This window comes from Manis javanica, chromosome 2 (genome assembly GCF_040802235.1).
Source record: "Manis javanica isolate MJ-LG chromosome 2, MJ_LKY, whole genome shotgun sequence".
Classification (NCBI taxonomy): Eukaryota; Metazoa; Chordata; class Mammalia; order Pholidota; family Manidae; genus Manis; species Manis javanica.
In genome coordinates this window covers 79,162,054-79,181,880 of record NC_133157.1, presented here as the reverse complement: position 1 = coordinate 79,181,880, position 19,827 = coordinate 79,162,054, and the positions used below count along the sequence as shown (strand labels likewise).

Below are 19,827 nucleotides of genomic sequence, written 5' to 3'. Positions count from 1 at the left end.
CTGATCCCTTTCTCTAGCCATTTTCTTCCTGCATTAGTAGGGAGTGACTGAAGTCCAGATGAAGATTAATATTTTCACAGGGCAAATAGGCTGGTGTTAAAGTTGAACCTTTAATATGTTAATGGAATTGTTCCGGTAAGCCTTCTTTTACCTACTCCAGAATGATTTTGATAAAAGCCTGGGAGACGAAATGACCTGAAGCATTAGAAGCACAGATGAGAATTGACTGTTTCATAAAGCAGGTCTGTACCAGGCAGGTGATGATACGGCCCTGAGGAAGGTAAGATGAGGGTTTTCGCTTTTTTGCCTCACACATTCTGAGGCATCCAGGGAGGTCCTGCATTCAGGGAGGTCTGAGGGTCAGCAAAGGTACCACTTGGCTCTGGGATACATATGTGATTCCAGTTACCAAGCAACTAGCCCTTCTGGGCTGGCCTGGCCTCAATATTCTGCCTGTGGAGCGGGAGCAAATCTGCTCTTCTTAGAAAGAATTTAATGTTTCCTGGTCCTTTGATTTGCAAAAAGAAAGATGAAAAAGTACAGCATAGGGAATATAGTCAATAATGTTGTAATGGCTTTATATGGATAGTAGCTATGCCTATGGTGGTGAGCATTTCCTAATGTAACTGTTGAATCATTGTGGTGCGCACCAGAACCAATATAATATTGTATCCCAACTATAGTTCAATTAAAAAGAAATCTTGGTGGAAAATGAGAACAAGATTAAGAGGGGTCCCAAGCTGGAGGGAAGGCTGTCAGTGGAAAATTGAGGGCTGGGGGTCTGCTCATCCCTTTTGCATATAGCCCAGTGAATCCTCAGGAAATCAGACTGGCTGGTTGGGTAACAGGAGAGCTTACTGAAAGTGTTCTCAAAGTGTGCATACCAATGTTTGAGGTACATCTGTGACATGGTGGAGAAGAGCAGAAGCTCTGGAGAGGTACAGAAGAGAACTAAATATGTCTTGAATCCAGCTCATATTTGTTGAGATACCATTTCCCCATCTGTAAAATGGGGATAATCACTGTGCTTCCTACCAAAATGTTTGTCCTCACAAAAAATTGGATCCAAAATAATCCCACCAAATTGGGAGAATTAATCCATGTAAATGCTTGAGCACAGTGCTGGGCACATAGTATGTGCTAAAAACATGTGCTCTCATTGAGACATTTGGATGGTTGCCATTGTATATAAGAACGTGTCATGGCCAGTCTACTCTGAGGAGTCTCTCATTCTCTTAAAAAAAAGTTCTTGTTCATCTTCTGAACCAATGTGGAAAGAAGCAGGCACTGGTTTCCCTGTGCTGATGGAGTTCCCACCCCCAGCTTGGGGGCAGGCAGAAGTTGCATGATGGGGCAGAGGGCCACAGTCAGAGAGCAATTGGGACCTTAATAAATGGCTGTCCGATGGAATAGGATGAAATGCTAGGAAAGAAGGTGCAAGCCAAGGGCAGTTTCTCAGACTGGTGACTTGTAAGCCTTCAGTTCCATGTGCCGCTTCTTGTTCTGGGCTGGATGTGGTGTGCACTTACAGCCCCCTCTGCCACCATCCCTGTGGCCTTTCATCTCACTTTCCCACCTCCGTCAGGGCTGCTTGCTGGGATCCTGGCAGAGGGCAAGTTCATGCCTGCAGACCCTGACCACTGTATTCCCGAGTGCCCGCTGACCTGCCGGGAACTGATGATTCTGAGGGGAACGAGTGGAGTGCGGATTTGTTGCAGCATTCTCCAGGCTGCCTCGGGGGCTGACACCCGGCTGACTGGGTGTTAGTGTGGGTTCAGGCTGAGGGGCAGCCCTCTGCCATCTCTCGTCTTCCCCATCGTGGGCTGCAGGCATCTGTCTCCAGACCGACTCTGCGTTAGTCTCTTCTGTCTCCTGTGCACTTGAGTGGTTGATCTTTCCGTTCAGTGCTGCTGTGTGGGTTGTGCCCGAGGGTGTCTGTGGGTGGCTGAACTCTGCCCTGGTAATTGTGGTGAAAGGAGATAAGCAGAGGGCTCAGCTTGGAGGGACAGAATGACTTCAGGAAAAAGTCAAGTCGGGATAAATAAAATTTTGGTCTGATACCAAGTGTCACGACAAGGAATGTGAGCTCCCAAACCCAGGCTGGAAGAGAGAATGCAACTCGGTTTTCTATAAAGTGACCAAATTGTGATGTCCATCTCCCATCCTTCTGGGGTGGTTGGAAGTTCCTCATCTGTCTTTTCTGAACTTTCCCCACTGGGGGAGGCACATCTGTCATTGGCTGTATGTCCATCTCTGCTTGTCCCCCGGACTTAGTGGATATTCTCAGTATATGGCAACATGGTGAGGACTGAAAGCCCAGTGCTTGAGGGTGTATTTCTTTAGTTATACCATACTTTCATCCCTGATGTTTTTCTGCTAACAGAGACCATATCCAGGGAGCAAGCCCAGATGGAGTATGTCCCCTTTCTTCCTTTTTAATCTGGAAGAAATCTTTTCCATGTGATAAATTAAAGTTAGGCATTCTTTGATACTCCCATTGAGAGGGAAAGTTTATCTGCCCTTTCCTTGAATCTGGCTGGCCTTAATGTCTCACTTGTAACCAAAAGAATGCAGCAAAATCGACCATGCGTAAAAGACAACTTCTGCCTGGGAATGTGCATACCAGGGGAAGCAAGTTACCAGTTAAAAGAGGGAAGGAGAGAAGGGGGACTTTAGCAGCCTCCATCTGTTCTGCCCAGCCCAGCCCAACCCAGACACCAGGCATGTGAGTGAGAAATCTCCAGATGCTTCCAGCTGCTGTCACCATCTGATGGCAGCAGTGTTACAGGGGGACCCCTGGCAGAAACCATCTAACTGAGCTCAGTCAATACACAGAGCCATGAGGAGTATATTAAATTGTTTTAAATCCCTATGTTTTGGAATAGTTTGTTACATGGCAATAAATAATGGGAAAAACATCTCATATTCTATTCTGCTCAGTGGGTTTAGAGATTTGAAAACAAAATCCAGGAGGACTTGTCAGCTATTTATATTCATACTGCCACATACATCCTCTGAGGGGAGGGATTGCAGAGCCTGCTATCTCTTAAATGGGGGAAGAAGTCTAGGTAAGGGGAGGAAACACGGGGATTTAAAAAAGCTCCTAAATATCTAAAAATGTTCACGAATACCCTGTCTAATTTTGACTGCTCTTAGGATGTAATTCTACTGTTGCACTCCTGCTGGAGATGGCTATTTTTTGGCTTTGTGAAATTGATAGGTAAAAATAATATTTGGTTATGGCTTAATATTTTTAATGACTTACTACTATGTGCAAATTATTCTGTGATGCCCAGTGAAAAAAGTGAAGAAAAAGTTTACCTAAGAAAATAAAGCTTGAAAGAAGTGATGAAACTAGAGTTATATAGTCTTATGCAACACTGATAAGAGAAGACCTAGGCAGCCTTTCATCAGTTCCTGGGTAAGGTCAGAGGACAGAGGCGTCAGTGAGGCCCTGAGTAACCAGTGAGGGTGCTAGTATAGGGACAGGTCCTGCGGCAGATTCTCCTGCATGAGCAGGCAAACACATGAATAGTTTTGGTAGGTACAAGGGGGAGGCCTTTGTTCATGCAGGGGAATGGCATGAGTGGAACCAGGATGGTGGAGCATTTTGTAGAGTGTGAGCAATAAAATGAACCTGAGGCAAATGTGAAGAATAAAGCAAAAACAATAACAAAAAATAAAAAACAAATGCATACTACTTACGTTTCTGGATTTACCTATTCTCTTCAGTTAAGTATGTTCTCACTGACGTTGACTCCATTTACTGATCGCCAAATGAGGGCCCTTTGTCATCCTGCTCGGTGTCCACTGCCTGGGGAGGCTCCTTTCTGAGCTACCGCTTGTAAGTGGGCAGAGCAGCACTCCCGGGTTGAAAGATGTGTTCTGATCCATGAAGGTGATCACCATGGCCTTGCCTTGGCTGGCAGGAGGCAAAGCCACCTCTTCTTCCTTTCTCACTCTTCACAGTTAACCAGCCATTGTTACCTGTGCGGGCTTTCCTCGCTCCCAGGGGGCCTGGGTGGAATCTCTGGGGCTCTGGTTCTCCTCGTTTGTGCAATGCCTGTGTATGTAAACTCTGCAGTGGAGCACTGGACCCAGAGTAAGCTTCTGGACAGGTCCTGTAAGACCCTTCTGTTCATCATAAAGAATTCTTTGATCCTGTGACCTCTGACTTGTCCTTCTCATCGGCCAACTATTGTAGATGGTGAGGAAAGATTGGGAGGTCCTTCATAGAAAGAGGTAGGAGCTAGTCGTATGGGGTGGAAGGAGGTAGAGGCAAGCCAGGCAATTTGGTGCTCTGTGACTGCAGGCAGCAGAGGAGGATTGTGTTCCATGCTCCAGGAAGCTTAAGCGTGCCGTTCCTAAGCTGTACTGTTGATCTGTGTTTCTGATTCCTAAACCTGGTTGCCTCCCCCTGAGTGTTAAAGCCAAGTTCTCAGAGTGGGGTGTGTGTGTGGGGTGGGGGGGGGAGGGAGAATGGAATGTGGTAGAATTGCTGCAAAAGATAAGAAATGGTCTATAGAAAACGAAACATAAGTTACTGTCTGATTTAATCTGTGACTGAATAAAATTAGCAGAATTTCCATCAGGGCAGTAAGAGCCAGTCTTGCAGCTTTGTCCCACTTGCAACAAACTGTCAAGTTAACCTCTGTTAGCTCCGGCCCTACCGTCTTTGCTGGTGTTGGCTAGGAGGAGGGGTAATGGACACTTTCAAAATAATTTCCCTATTCCAGACCTGGCCCTTCTGTATCTCATCATGCAAATTTCAGGGCTCCCCCGCCCCCACTGCTAATTGTGTTTGGATGTAAATGAATGAATATGAGCACTAGACAAAGGGGGGCCTCGCTCTGCTGCAGAGGCAGTGTGGAACCCAGAAGGGCTGGAGCTCGGGTCTGGGGTGGACGCTCACCCTCATCCAGGCCAGCCCACTGTTGCAAACCTGGGCGCCTGGAGACCCAGAAAGGGCCCAGGGCCGTCGGTTGTCAGAGGCAGACACTCTAAGCCTGTACTGGGCCTTTGAGATCAGAGACCTCTTCACTCTGCCCAGCCTTTTGTCTCTTACCTGCTTCCTGGATGAAAAGGAGGCAGGACTTTATAGAGTCTAATATTTAGACTATAATATTTAGTTAGTATTGCATTAACTAGAATAATTCACAAATATGATTTGTGAGTCTTAAAGATACTTCTAGCCATTGGCCTATGGGAGGATGGTACCTTCGGAGAGTAAACCAGTGATTAAACCTTGGTGATTAGGAGGTGACTACTAGGAAGAGACACATTACTCTGATAAGCAACACAATGCTTGTTATTTGTAGAAAAGCTGGAAAATGCAAATAGGCACAAAGAAAAACTAAAAATAACTCATCTTCCAGAGAAATCTCCCATCAACATTTAAGTCTTTATTTTTTGTATCTATGTGTAATGTGTATATATAAATATGTATGTATAAATATGCACACATACATAAAAAAGGGAATTTTACCAAGATCTTTCATTCCATCCGTCTTTTTTCCATTTTATGTTGTATCTTGAATATCTTCACATGCCTTTTTAAGAGTGAATCCCTGAAGGGATTCTCACTTTCATACTTGTTTTTGAGCAAGCATTTCTGTGCATTCGTATGTTTCTATGGTGCCATCCGTTCTGTGTTGTACATTGATAAACAATGGACCAAAATGTTTTTTGGGTATAAAGAGCTGATGGATTGCACCTGGCATTTTCCTTCCTTCAGGAAGCTCCTGTCTGCTTCAGAGTAAAATAGGCAGAGGAGAATTGGAGAAGAAAGCTCATTTCTAATAGCTGATAATGGCTCTTAAAATTCACATCAGTCATTCTATATTTTTAGTTTCACAAAAAAAAAAAAATAAAACATCCTTGGCTTGGGTTGCTGTGTAGTCAGAAGAGATGTAAATATAACTAAGATGTTTTTCCTCCTTTGTGACTAATCACTTGAAGAAAGGGGGAGCGTGACAGTTGGGGAACCTGGCCCACGCCTTTCAGTCTTTGAATGTTTGTGATAAATTGTTCTTGTGTGTATATGCACGCAGGAATCCCCCAGCACACAGAAAGTTGTTTCACGGGTCTTAGGGGTTATGTGGGCTACAGGCCCACTAATTGCCTGACTACTGATGTGAGAATCTTCTAGAATGACACTATCGAATTGAGGCATCATGCCTTCACAGAGTGGAAATTATGGACCATGGTGGATTGTTCTTTTGCTAGAATAAGGAATAGAGTTTGAGAGGGGAAGAAAAAAACCCAGCTTGGAAGCATTAGGCCTGGAGGTGGGTGGAAATCAGACATTTCTGGAAGGTCACCCACCCAAGTAAGGCTGGTGCCAGGGTTTGTTGGAGGAGTGAATGGCTCTCTGCATGAGCCCTCGCTTACAGTCAGCACTCAGTCCTCTGTAGTGGTGACTCCTATTCTTACAGCCTTTGTCATAGTACTTGTCATGCAGAATTATAATTTACGGCAGGGTGGCCATGTCTGGCATGTGTCTGCCCAAGCAGTGGAAGACATTCTGGGGCTAACCTACTTTCCGGTGGGATCTCCTCTTTCCCTGCCCAAATTTCCTAAGCTTTGTCAGTACTGCTTGGGCAGGCTACACTTTGGGCCATTGCAGAGTCCCTTTGAAACCACGTCACCCCTTAGTTCTAAGCATATGTTAGTGTTTAAGCCACCCTTCTGCCTTGGTGTTCTCAGTTTCTCGTTCCACCTGTCTCCTGGAGAAGAAAGATTGTTTCTTGCTGCATATAAGGCTACTAACCTACTTCTTAATAAGGGAGAGGAAAGGGATGGGGAGATACAGCCTTGTGGGTTTGGCTTTGGAGGGATTTTTGGGGTGAGTGGTTTTATGGTACCTGTAGGGTACAGGAAAATTTGGAGAGGCTAAAGGGGTTTTGGGACATGCTGTGGAGTAGACCTCGGGTTCTCTTAAATGTTCCTTGAAAACTAATGAACAATTGAAGCCAACTTTTCTGTTGGCTTTTCTTTAAATGTGTCTGCGCTGTTCAGAGGCTAAGACATGTGGACTCCCATGGATATATTAGTGCTACATGTATATAGTCTTTCTGTAAGTTCATCTCTCTGCCCTCGTTTAGTTTTTTAATTGGTCTGTGTTGAAGGGCTTTTTTGCCCCTCACCTAAGCAAAGCCTACCTGTGTAAGTGGTGTTGAATTTTTCCATAAACCATTCACCAGCTCTTGTTTTGTCTGCTTTACTTCACCATCTTCTTTGGGCCAAGAGCTGCCCTGTCTCAGAGACTGAGGGATCCATTTGCCAAAGGATCTTGACGGATAGGACTATGAAGGGGTTCTATGCTTAATTGGACCTGAGGTTTTTTTTGTTTTATTTTTAACTATTTGTGCTCAGTGTAGACATCTGTATGCAATTTCAGGAGTAATTTTGTCTTCCTTAGTAAGCTCCTGGTGCATTAAGAATTTTATAAGTAGAAATAATCTCTGTTCTCCCTATGTATTAATGGCAGCTCCTAATTGACTATTACCCTATTTTCCCTAACGTTCTATTATCTCAATTTTTAAAATAATATGATCAGGTGATTCCAGTTAGATCCTGTACTTCAAACTCACTGAATTCCTTAAATTGTTATACCCAAGGTAAACTCATGAGGATCGTGAAGTGGGTGGCAGTGCTGTTTTAGGTGGTGCCCTTCTGCTTGGCCTGAGGCATTGATTCATCTTCTTTCTTGAGTGAAAATTTTGGGTACCACATGCAGAAAAACCAGTTTGTGCTAGGTGAAACAATGAGGAATTTCTTGACAATATTGGAAGCTCACAATTATGAGGTGTTTGATGATCCATAATCTGGAGACACAGATTGTGTCCCTGGGAGTATCTGACTCCTCCCTGAGTTGCTTCATCCTCAGGTTTGTTTCAGGATGGCTGCAGCCTCACACCTTTGTGTAACAATGTCCAGGGGGAAGAGAGTGAGTCTCTTTCTGAATTTCTTTCATAAGAGTGAATGGGCCATCCAGAAACTCCACAGTCAATTGCTGCTCATATCTCTTTGGCCTAAACTGGGTATGTGTCTTTTCCTGAGCCAATCAGACAAGAGGGGCGGGATTACTCTTGTACCAGTCAAGCCTGAGCCCTGGAGGGTAGGGGTGGTATAGTTTCCTGAGGCTCATGGACTTCACATGTACCTGCATGTGTGTGTTATGTGTGTATATACACACCTGCATACCTGAACAAAATCTGGTCGCTATAGGAAAGACAAAGGGACATAGAAACGCTGGGTAATTAGCCAATGACATCTATCATGTGTTTTGTATTTTATAAAACTGCCTCTCTCTAGCACTGGAGATGTGGTAGATAACCCAATGCTCCTTCTGCCAGTGTCCAGATTCTAGTAACTGGAGTACTTGATTCTGCTCCCAAAACCTATTATTTTTTTATCTCCACATAAAGAATGGGAGCTGATAGGCACATTGAATTCCTATAATAATAGCTCAGTCGTAGGTGTTGGACTTGTGTTTGGCATACTTAATAAACTTAACATTTCTGAGTCCACTTATATCTGGAACATGGGGAGAATATTATCTCAGTGGGTTGTCAGATTAAATGTAAGATTAAGGTATATAACAGTTCTTGGTATACAGTAAGTGTTCGATAAATAGTAATTATGTTCCCCTTTTTACTTGGAATATAGTTGATATTTTGGTTTCAGATGCACAACAGTATTTTGGCAGTTCTATATCTACATTACTAAATGCTTGCCACATTAAGTGTAGTTACCCTGTTACCACACCAGGATACTGCAATTTTATTGGTTACAATCTCTATGTCGTACTTCCATTCTTATGACTAGTTTGTTTTATACCTATCCCCTTCTCCCAGTTTACACCCCCCACCATCACTCCCCACATGGTAACCACCAGTCTGTTGCCCATCCCTTCTTTCTTGAAGGTACCTATTCAAACTCAACCTTGGTTTGCAGCAATGCATTAGGTATTTTGGGGTTGCTACTCTTTTCCTCACTTAACTAGTATTTAAAGGGTAGCAAAATGTCTTGGTTTATTTTTAGGAATTGACAATTGAACTCTGCCATAATTTTTCTTGAAGACAAGCCATGGCTGACTGCACCGTTTGATTTATCTTGCCCTTTTTCTTTAAGCATGAATATATTGTCTTTACTTTGCCACTGAACCAGGGAGCTGAAGTAAGTACATCATCAGCAATTAGCTGCAAGAGGAGTTAAGCAAAAGAATTGAGTTCTTTGTCTCTGTTCGCTTTTTCTCTCCCAGAGGCCAATTCCCAGAGGTGAATATTGTTCCTTTCAACTTTGTATCCAGTTTCATAGATCCTTTTAGATAGAAAGATTTAAGATTCAGATTATTCATAATACTAGTAATGACATTTTACACTGGTTAGTGCTTCACAGTTTGCAAAATGCTTTCACATTTTACAAACCAGCTTTAAGGTCCGTGAGATTCTAAATTGTATTTTGCTCACTATTTCTCTCTAATCTCTGTCCCCATGTCCAGCATGGTGGCTGTGTGACGGACACATGAGTGGCCTCAACATAACCCCTTGGGGTAGATTTGGGAGTTACCATTATTCTCTTTTTATGCAAGAGGGAACAAAGTCTCTGATTTTATGACTTGCTTAAGGCCAGCCAACTGGTTAAGTGGTGGGAAAAGATGAATGTAACTGCTTGTTGTTTCCTTCTAGTACAAACTTTGGGGTGAGGAGGAGGGGGGATGGGATTTCCTGAGAGGCAGACTACTTCGTGATTATAAAAACTAGGTTCCCTTCCAGCCTATGGGAGAGGACCCAGAGAGAATGGGGGATTATTACAAGGAGTTCAGGGATCCACAGACACCAGGGATTGTCTGAGAAACAGGCAGAGAAGGCAGAGAGATCCAGGCCACCTGCACAATGAGGCTCTTGGAGTAAAGAAATTCCAAACAAAACCCCAAACCTGGAGGCACAGTTCAGATCCAAGCATCTGACTCTCTGTGCTGAGAGGCCAGCACTAGATGTTGGGACCAATACCTGTTTTGGACCAATGCCTGACAACAAGCAAATAAAAAAGCCACACACAGTGGAACTGTAGAAATTAAGGGCAATTTATTTCACAGGAGCAGTAATAGTTTGCATTCCCACACAGTTCATAGACCGTATCTTGGCTAGCAGTAGTTTAGATTTACAACACATTAAAAAAGTTACAGTTGTATTTAAAATATCTTAGTACAGTTATTTGTCAAAAATAAAAAAATATATATATGTCTTCACTGGTGGTGAAGACCAGTACTGGGACATGGGTTTAAATGTGTGTGGTGAACAAATTTTTCTCAACCCTGTCAGTGCCTTTTTGAGACTGTATATCTCATTTAGAGATGGCATGAGAAATCTACACTTAAGGCACTTTCCTGAGGCACAGATCATAATATCCTACTAACCCCTGTACAAGGCTCTGCTCACGCATTTATGTCCTGTTTTTTTTGCATGTGTGAAACACTGTTGTGATAATAAAACACAATTTAGTAATAGCTCTAAAGAATTTACATTAGGGGTTTTTCTCCCCACTATTCAGTTGGTATTGGAAGTACAGCTGCTATTTGGTGGGAGAATCAACAAAATTTTGCCACTGAAAAGAAGACCTTATACTTGAAATCTTTGGTAACTGTTTCTCCACCTAAACTTTGAAGGATTTGGGTAAAAGGATTCCGCTGTGTTTGTGGAATCCCCAGGAAAAGGATTTAGTGTGTTGTCTAAGGTTCACTGCCTGTTCTCAGACCCCAGATTTTCCCTGAGAAAAAGCAGTGCCTCATTTACTTGTTCAGGAACCTCCAGTGTGTCAGGTGCTGGCTTAGACAGCAAGACAGATGGTGGACAATGGCCTCTGTGCTCAGGAAGCTCACGGGGAAACAAGTAGAGGGTTTGGGTCAGCTCACCAGAGTTCTAGGGGTGGGAGGTCAGGGGCAGAACCAGTGTTCCCCTGCAGGGAGGGGTGTGGGCAGGCATCTGGACTGCTCCCCTTCACATACCTGACCCTGAAAGAGCTCTGTCAACCTTTGGTACTAGGCCAGGTGGCCTTTTGCTTTGGAGCTGGCCTTAGTGAATGGAAATGATAATTAAATGAACTTAAGTGGCTAAAAACATTGTCCACATTTCCAGGCAGGAGCAGAACACAAGGCTGTAAGCTGGCCTCCTTGGCACAAAGCAGAGACAACAAGCATCTCGGGAGGATGAAGCTGGCTGGCAGCCTGCAGATGCAGGGGTAGTTTGGGTTCTTGAGGCTGGGAAAGATTGATTTTTCTGAGTTGAATAGACAATTTTAAAGGAAAAGGGGCTTTTTCCTAGTGACCTTTATTGATGGCACAATGTTTGTACTTCTCCCATGGTGGGGAAATTCCTTTAGAACAGTGAATGAGCATATTAATAACTAGGGGATCCTGCTAAAATGCAGGTTAGGCTCAGCAGGTCTGGAGCAGTGCCTGAGATTCTGGGTTCCCAATAAGCTTCCTCATGGGTGATGCTGAGGCCTCTGCTCCACGGTGGGGCTGGTTGGCAGCAGACACCTAGAGGCCACCTGGTGTCCTAGAGCCATGGCAGCTGGTCTCACCTGCTTCTGTGGAAGGTTTGACCCTTTTCTAGTCACACTGTGTACTTCAGTCACCATGTTGTCTGCAGTGGCATTTCCTTCTCTCAAGGGTCTTAGGTGGTCTAAGGAGACATTGCTAGAGAATATGTGTTGGTTGCTGTGTTTAATCATTAGAAAAATTCTTTGTGCTTTTGAGTACATCTTTAAGGTGAAATGCTACCAGTAGCTAGCTATCTGGCACAATCAAAGTTTGATCAGTTCCACATCGGTACAAGCCAGTGCCTTTGTGTCTTGCGTGTGCTGGGGGCAGTCCACCCTGGTAAATCCTAATGTAGAGAATGGGCAATCCAATCATAAAATGATGTGTTCATGTGTTCAGTTCAGGGATTTGATCCCGTGGCAGCTCCTTTATGAAGGGTGAATTATAGAGTAAATCTGTCAAAGGAACTGAATCCATTGATTCTATTCTGGGCATTAGATTCAGCTGTCATTAGCTATAGCTTGCCATTTGAGGCCTCCAGTGTTAAAAATAATTACGGAAATCCAAAAACAAATTCCATTTTGAGGTTTTGTCCCTTTGGAGCTACTTCCCATGGTTTCTCTTAGAAAGGAAGTAAAGTCTCAAAGCTTATCCAGAATTAAAGTTGAAAGTGATTTCAGGAAAATGGAGGCTTCATATCACAATATGTGCCTGTAAGCCCCAGTCCTCCATTCAGTGCACATGTCCTGGGCCAGTGAGTGGCTTTTTCATTAAGTTCCCAAGCTGATGATAGCAGATTCTAATGAGAAGATAAGACAATCATGTAACGTAGATCAAACTGATCTTCCAAAGTTATTTGTAAAGGATTGGAAGAGTGGCTTACTTGATATCTCTGATTTCTTTGTTCATTTTTATAGGTCACATTCCATCCCTAAAACATTCCATGGGTCTGTCAGCAACTTTGAAGCAGAAATTAATCTTATCAGATATCCTGAGGAGGGCTTGGAAGAGTCTTTGCTATTAAGAGGGTTTTGTGGTAATGGCATTTATTTGAATCAGATTGGGCTGACAAATCTCTCACTCATAGAATCTACAAGGAAAAATAACCTAACCATCTTAGAAATCACGTATCCCAACAAACTTGTCTTCCCAGTGTGGAAATAGCTGGGGGGTTTGCCCAAGGCCACCTGGGCCTGTCTTGGAATCCCAGTCTTGCACCCTTCCCCCAGTCTCCCACAGTGCTATACGTGTGCCGCCTGTTCCTTAGGGATGGGATACTGTGGCTCTGAGGCCTGAGGCAGCGGGGTTTTTGCTCTTAGTGGGATCAGGGTGTTCTAATAATATTCATTGCTTTTCCACACCATCCAGATGATGCTTCATAGTGGAGTCTCAGTGGACTCACCAGTGCTCCAAGGAAGAAAAAATGGTATGGATGGAGCCTGGATTCTGTAGCCAGGTGGCCTGGGTCAAATCCTACCTTATTCTACCATGCTGTGTGACTTCGGACAAGGCACTGAGCCTCTCTGGGCCTCAGCTTCTTCAGATGTAAAATGGGGACCTTCTTCATAGGACTGTCACGAGGACTGAATGAGTGAATACCTATAGAGCAATTAGAGCAAGCAATCAGGTGCATTGTCTATGGATTTGCAAACTATGGGTCTCTACTAGGTCCTGGATTATGAAATCAGTGTTCTGAGTTATAAATAGCTTTAGAAAAATTAAATGGCATATAACAGAATAAAATAGAAAATAGAATGCAGTGAGTCTATGCAGGGCATTGTTTGGCATCTGGCTCCATTTTTTGGTGTTCCTTTGGTTTCGTGTGTGTGTGTGTTTGTAAGGGCTCAGTAGAAAATGTATTTCTTACTGGGGATTGTGGTTAAAACACTTTGGAAGCCCGTGCTCCAAAGACTAGAATGAGCTAATTCATTTTTTTAAAATTTATTTTTATTTTTTTGAAGAACATTATGTTTACTAGGCTCTCTCCTACCCCAAGTCCCCCCCACAAACCCCCTTACAGTCACTGTCCATCAGCATAGCAAGACGCTTAGAATCACTACTTGTTTTCTCTGTGTTGCAAAGCCCTCCCCTTTCCCCCACCCCCAACATTATACATACTAATCATAATACCCCCTTTCTTCTTCCCTGCTCTTATCCCTCCCTACCCTCCCATTCTCCCCAGTCTCATTCCCTTTGGTAACTGTTAGTCCATTCTTGGGTTCTGTGATTCTGCTACTGTTTTGTTCCTTCAGTTTTTCTTTTGTTCTTATACTCCACAGATGAGTGAAATCATTTGGTATTTGTCTTTCTCTGCTTGGCTTATTTCACTGAGCATAATACCCTCTAGCTCCATCCATGTTGTTGCAAATGGTAGGATTTGTTTTCTTCTTATGGCTGAATAATATTCCATTGTGTATATGTACCACATCTTCTTTATCCATTCATCTACTGATGGACACTTAGGTTGCTTCCATTTCTTGGCTATTGTAAATAGTGCTGCGATAAACATAGGGGTGCATCTGTCTTTTTCAAACTGGAGTGCTGCATCCTTAGGGTAAATTCCTAGAAAAGGAATTTCTGGGTCAAATGGTAAGTCAATTTTGAGCATTTTGAGGAACCTCCATATTGCTCTCCATAATGGTTGAACTAATTTACATTCCCACCAGCAGTGTAGGAGGGTTCCCCTTTCTCCACAACCTCGCCAACATTTGTTGTTGTTTGTCTTTTGGATGGTAGCTATCCTTATTGGTGTGAGGTGATATCTCATTGTGGTTTTAATTTGCATTTCTCTGATAACTAGCAATGTGGAACATCTTTTCATGTGTCTGTTGGCCATCTGAATATCTGCTTTGGAGAACTGTGTTCAGCTCCTCTGCCCATTTTTTAATTGGATTATTTGCTTTTTGTTTGTTGAGGAGCATGAGCTCTTTATATATTTTGGATGTCAAGCCTTTATCGGATCTGTCATTTACAAAAATATTCTCCCATACTGTAGGGCACCTTTTTGCTATATTGATGGTGTCCTTTGCTGTACAGAAGCTTTTCAGCTTGATATAGTCCCACTTGTTCATTTTTACTTTTGTTTTCCTTGCCCGGGGAGATATATTCATGAAGAAGTCGCTAATGTTCACATCCAAAAGATTTTTGCCTATGTTTTTTTCTAAGAGTTTTATGGTTTCATGACTTACATTCAGGTCTTTGATCCATTTTGAATTTACTTTTGCATATGGGGTTAGACAGTGATCCAGTTTCATTCTCTTACATGTAGTTGTCCAGTTCTGCCAGCACCATCTGTTGACGAGACTGTCATTTCCCCATTGTATGTCCATGGCTCCTTTATCGAATATTAATTGACCGTGTATGTTTGGGTTAATGTCTGGAGTCTCTAATCTGTTCCACTGATCTGTGGCTCTGTTCTTGGGCCAGTACCAAATTGTCTTGATTACTATGGCTTTGTAGTAGAGCTTGAAGTTGGGGAGTGAGATCCCTGCCACTTTATTCTTCTTTCTCAGGATTGCTTTGGCTATTCAGGGTCTTTGGTGTTTCTATATGAATTTTTGAACTATTTGTTCCAGTTTGTTGAAGAATGTTGTTGGTAATTTGATAGGGATTGCATCAAATCTGTATATTGCTTTGGACAGGATGGCCATTTTGATGATATTAATTCTTCCTAGCCAAGAGCATGGGATGAGTTTCCATTTGTTAGTGTCCTCTTTAACTTCTCTTAAGAGTGTCTTATAGTTTTCAGGGTTTAGGTCTTTCACTTCTTTGGTTAGGTTTATTCCTAGGTATTTTATTCTTTTTGATGCAATTGTGAATGGAATTGTTTTCCTGATTTCTCTTTCTATTGGCTCATTATTAGTGTATAGGAAAGCCACAGATTTCTGTGTGTTAGTTTTGTATCCTGCAACTTTGCTATATTCCGATATCAGTTCTAGTAGTTTAGGAGTGGAGTCTTTAGGGTTTTTTATGTACAATATCATGTCATCAGCAAATAGTGACCGTTTAACTTCTTCTTTACCAATCTGGATTCCTTGTATTTCTTTGTTTTGTCTAATTGCTGTGGCTAGGACCTCCAGTACTATGTTAAAAAACAGTGGGGAGAGTGGGCATCCCTGTCTTGTTCCCAATCTCAGAGAAAAAGCTTTCAGCTTCTCGCTGTTAAGTATGATGTTGGCTGTGGGTTTATCGTATATGCCCTTTATTATGTTGAGGAACTTGCTCTCTATACCCATTTTGCTGAAAGTTTTTATCATGAATGGATGTTGAATTTTGTCAAATGCTTTTTCAGCATCTATGGAGATGATCATGTGGTTTTTGTCTTTCTTTTTGTTAATGTGGTGGATGATGTTGATGGATTTTCGACTGTTGTACCATCCTTGCATCCCTGGGATGAATCCCACTTGGTCGTGGTGTATGATCCTTTTGATATATTTTTGAGGTCGTTTTGCTAATATTTTATTGAGTATTTTTGCATCTATGTTCATCAGGGATATTGGTCTGTAATTTTCTTTTTTGGTGGGGTCTTTGCCTGGTTTTGGTACTAGGGTCATGTTGGCTTCATAGAATGAGTTTGGGAGTATTCCCTCCTCTTCTGATTTTTGGAAAACTTAAAGGAGAATGGGTATTATATCTTCTCTGAATGTCTGATAAAATTCTGAGGTAAATCCATCTGGCCCAGGGGTTTTTTTCTTGGGTAGTTTTTTGATTACTGCTTCAATTTCTTTGCTGGTGATTGGTTTGTTTAGATTTTGTTTCTTCCTTGGTCAGTGTTGGAATGTTGTATTTTTCTAGGAAGTTGTCCATTTCTTCTAGGTTTTCCAGCTTCTTAGAATATAGTTTTTCATAGTATTCTCTAATAATTCTTTGTATTTCTGTGGGGTCCGTTGTGATGTTTCCTTTCTCATTTCTGATTCTGTTGATGTGTGTTGATTCTCTTTTTCTCTTAATAAGTTTGGCTAGAGGCTTATCTATTTTATTTATTTTCTCAAAGAACCAGCTCTTGGTTTCACTGATTTTTTTCTGTTGTTTTATTCTTCTTAATTTTATTTATTTCTTCTCTGATCTTTATTATGTCCCTCCTTCTGCTGACTTGAGGCCTCATTTATTTTTCTTTTTCCAATTTGATAACTGTGACGTTAGACTATTCATTTGGGATTGTTCTTCCTTCTTCAAGTGTGCCTGGATTGCTATATACTTTCCTCTTAAGTCTGCTTTCGCTGCGTCCCACAGAAGTTGGGGCTTTGTGTTGTTGTTGTCATTTATTTCCATATATTGCTGGATCTCCATTTTAATTTGGTCATTGATCCATTGACTATTTAGAAGCGTGTTGTTAAGCTCCATGTGTTTGTGAGCCTTTTTTGCTTTCTTGGTACAATCTATTTCTAGTTTTATACCTTTGTGATCTGAAATGTTGGTTGGTAGGATTTCAATCTTTTGGAATTTACTGAGGCTCTTTTTGTGGCCTAGTATGTGGTCTATTCTGGAGAATGTTCCATGTGCACTTGAGAAGAATGTGTATCCTGTTGCTTTTGGGTGTAGAGTTCTGTAGATGTCTATTAGGTCCATCTGTTCTAGTGTGTTGTTCAGTGCCTCTGTGTCCTTACTTATTTTCTGTCTGGTGGATCTGTCCTTTGGAGTGAATGGTGTGTTGAAATCTCCTAAAATGAATGCATTGCAGTCTATTTCCCCCTTTAGTTCTGTTAGTATTTGTTTCACATATGCTGGTGCTCCTGTGTTGGGTGCATATATATTTAGAATGGTTATATCCTCTTGTTGGACTGAGCCCTTTATCATTACGTAATGTCCTTCTTTATCTCTTGTTACATTCTTTGTTTTGAAGTCTATTTTGTCTGATACTAGTACTGCAACACCTGCTTTTTTCTCCCTATTGTTTGCATGAAATATCTTTTTCCATCCCTTGACTTTTAGTCTGTACATGTCTTTGGGTTTTAGGTGAGTCTCTTATAAGCAGCATATAGATGGGTCTTGTTTTTTTACCCATTCAGTGACTCTATGTCTTTTGATTTGTGCATTCAGTCCATTTACATTTAGGGTGATTATTGATAGGTATGTACTTATTGCCATTTCAGGCTTTAGATTCATGGTTACCAAAGGTTCCAGGTTACTTTCCTTACTATCTAAGAGTCTAACTTAACTCACTTAGTATGCTGTTACAAACACAATCTAAAGGTACTTTTCTATTTCTCCTCCTTTTTCTTCCTCCTTCATTCTTTATATATTAGGTATCAGATTCTATACTTTTTCTCTATCCCTTGATTGGCTTTGAGGATAGTCAGTTTAATTTTGCATTTGTCTCGCAATCAGCTGCTCCACCCTCCCTACCATGATTTTACTACCTCTGGTGACAACTATCCAACCCTAGGAACACTTCCATCTATAGCAGACTATTTCCCTCCAAAATGGACTGTAGAGATGGTTTGTGGGAGGTAAACTCTCTCAGCTTTTGCTTATCTGGAAATTGTTTAATCCCTCCTTCAAATTTAAATGATAATCTCTCCAGATAAAGTAATCATGGTTCCAGGCCCTTCTGCTTCATGGCATTAAATACATCATGCCACTCCCTTCTGGCCTGTAAGGTTTCTGCTGAGAAGTCTGTTAGTCTGATGGGCTTTCCTTTGTATGTGATCTTATTTCTGCCTCTGGCTGCTTTTAACAGTCTGTCCTTATCCTTGATCTTTCCCATTTTAATTACTATGTGTCTTGGTGTCGTCTTCCTTGGGTTCCTTGTGTAGGGGGATCTGTGGATCTCCATGGCCTGAGAGACTATCTCCTTCCCAAGATTGGGGAAGTTTTCAGCAACTACCTCCTCAAAGACACTTTCTATCCCTTTTTTCTCTCTCTTTTTCTTCTGGTATCCCTATAATGCGAATATTGTTCTGCTTGGATTGGTCACACAGTTTTCTCAATATTCTTTCATTTTTAGAGATCCTTTTTTCTCTCTGTGCCTCAGCTTCTTTGTATTCCTCTTCTCTAGTTTCTATTTCATTTATTGTCTCCTCCACTGTATCCAACCTGCTTTTAATACCCTCCATCGTGTTCTTTAACGATTGGATCTCTGACCTGAATTCATTGCTGGGTTCTTGGATGTCTTTCCGTACCTCCATTAGGATGTTGATGATTTTTATTTTGAACTCCCTTTCAGGAAGTGTCATGAGATCCATATCATTTAAATCTTTCTTGGGAGTTGTATTAACAATTTTACTCTGGACAAGGTTCCTTTGGCGTTTCATGTTTGTATATGGCACCCTCTAGTGTCCAGAAGCTCTATTCTGGAGCTGCTGAGTCCCTGAATCAATGTCAGGGTCGCAGGGGAGCGGTACTGGGGGTAGGAAAGAGCTGTTCTCCGCCTCCTGGCTCCTGTGCCTGTCTCCACTGCCTGAGCCAGTGGGCCGGGCACACAGGTATAAATTTTTGTCCCAGAGCAGCCAGATATGGATCCCTGCTTTCCACAAGCATCTGGAATCCCAGTCTCCCCAGGAACTCTGCCTGTATTAACTTTCTAACCAGGTAGTCATGCGAGTCTCATGAAAGCACCATGAAATGTAGGTTTGTGCTCTCAGCGCAGATCTCTGGAGCTAGGTATTCAGCAGTCCCAAGCCTTCCACTCCCTCCCTGCTCCATTTCTCTTCCTCCTGCAGGTGAGCTGGGGTGGGGGAAGGGCTTGGGTCCCGTGGAGCCACAGCTCTGGTACGTTACTCCGTTAGCTGAGGTCTGCTCTTTTCTCCCAGTGTGTGCAGTCTGATGCAGTTCTCTTTCCTGTTGCTCTCTCAGGATTAGTTGCGCCAATTAAATTGTCTAATTGTATCCAGTTTTAGGAGGAAGCCTCTGTCTCTCCTCTCACGCTGCCATCTTTGATGAACTAATCCATTTTTATGAGCACAGACCTACCAGGGTGAATGAAACACCTTTTAGACATGAGTGTGTAAGGTGAGCTCTGGCTGAAACTTAAATGTGCTTCCTTTGCAGAGGGAGACCAAAGGGCAGTTCCTTATTGACCACATTTGCAACTACTACAGCTTGCTGGAGAAGGACTACTTTGGCATTCGTTATGTGGACCCAGAGAAGCAGAGGGTAAGAGCTGACCTTTGTCCAGACCCATTTGGGGTAATGACTCAGGCTGTGGTGGGGGGTTGAAGAGATTCTTCTCAGATCACCCATGATGTACTCTTATTCTCATGATTATTGACAACATGAAATTAACCAGACCAGGGTGTGTGGTGTGTGTGTGTTTGTGTAAGAGACTCTGGCACTGTTCC

The 19,827-nt window shown here is 42.4% G+C and overlaps 1 protein-coding gene across 6 annotated transcripts in view; it reads left to right on the top strand.

Annotated features, from left to right (window-relative positions):
• Nucleotides 1-19,827, top strand: part of FRMD3 (FERM domain containing 3) — a 253,950-nt gene that overhangs the window by 110,509 nt on the left and 123,614 nt on the right. For 5 of the 6 annotated variants that reach the window (XM_036991342.2, XM_036991340.2, XM_073228705.1 and 2 more), the window contains exon 2: nucleotides 19,538-19,642. The exons of the other annotated variant lie outside the window; for it this stretch is intronic. In XM_036991342.2, the coding sequence (XP_036847237.2) occupies nucleotides 19,538-19,642 (105 nt within the window). The remainder of the gene's footprint in view (nucleotides 1-19,537; nucleotides 19,643-19,827) is intronic. 6 annotated transcript variants of the gene reach the window in all.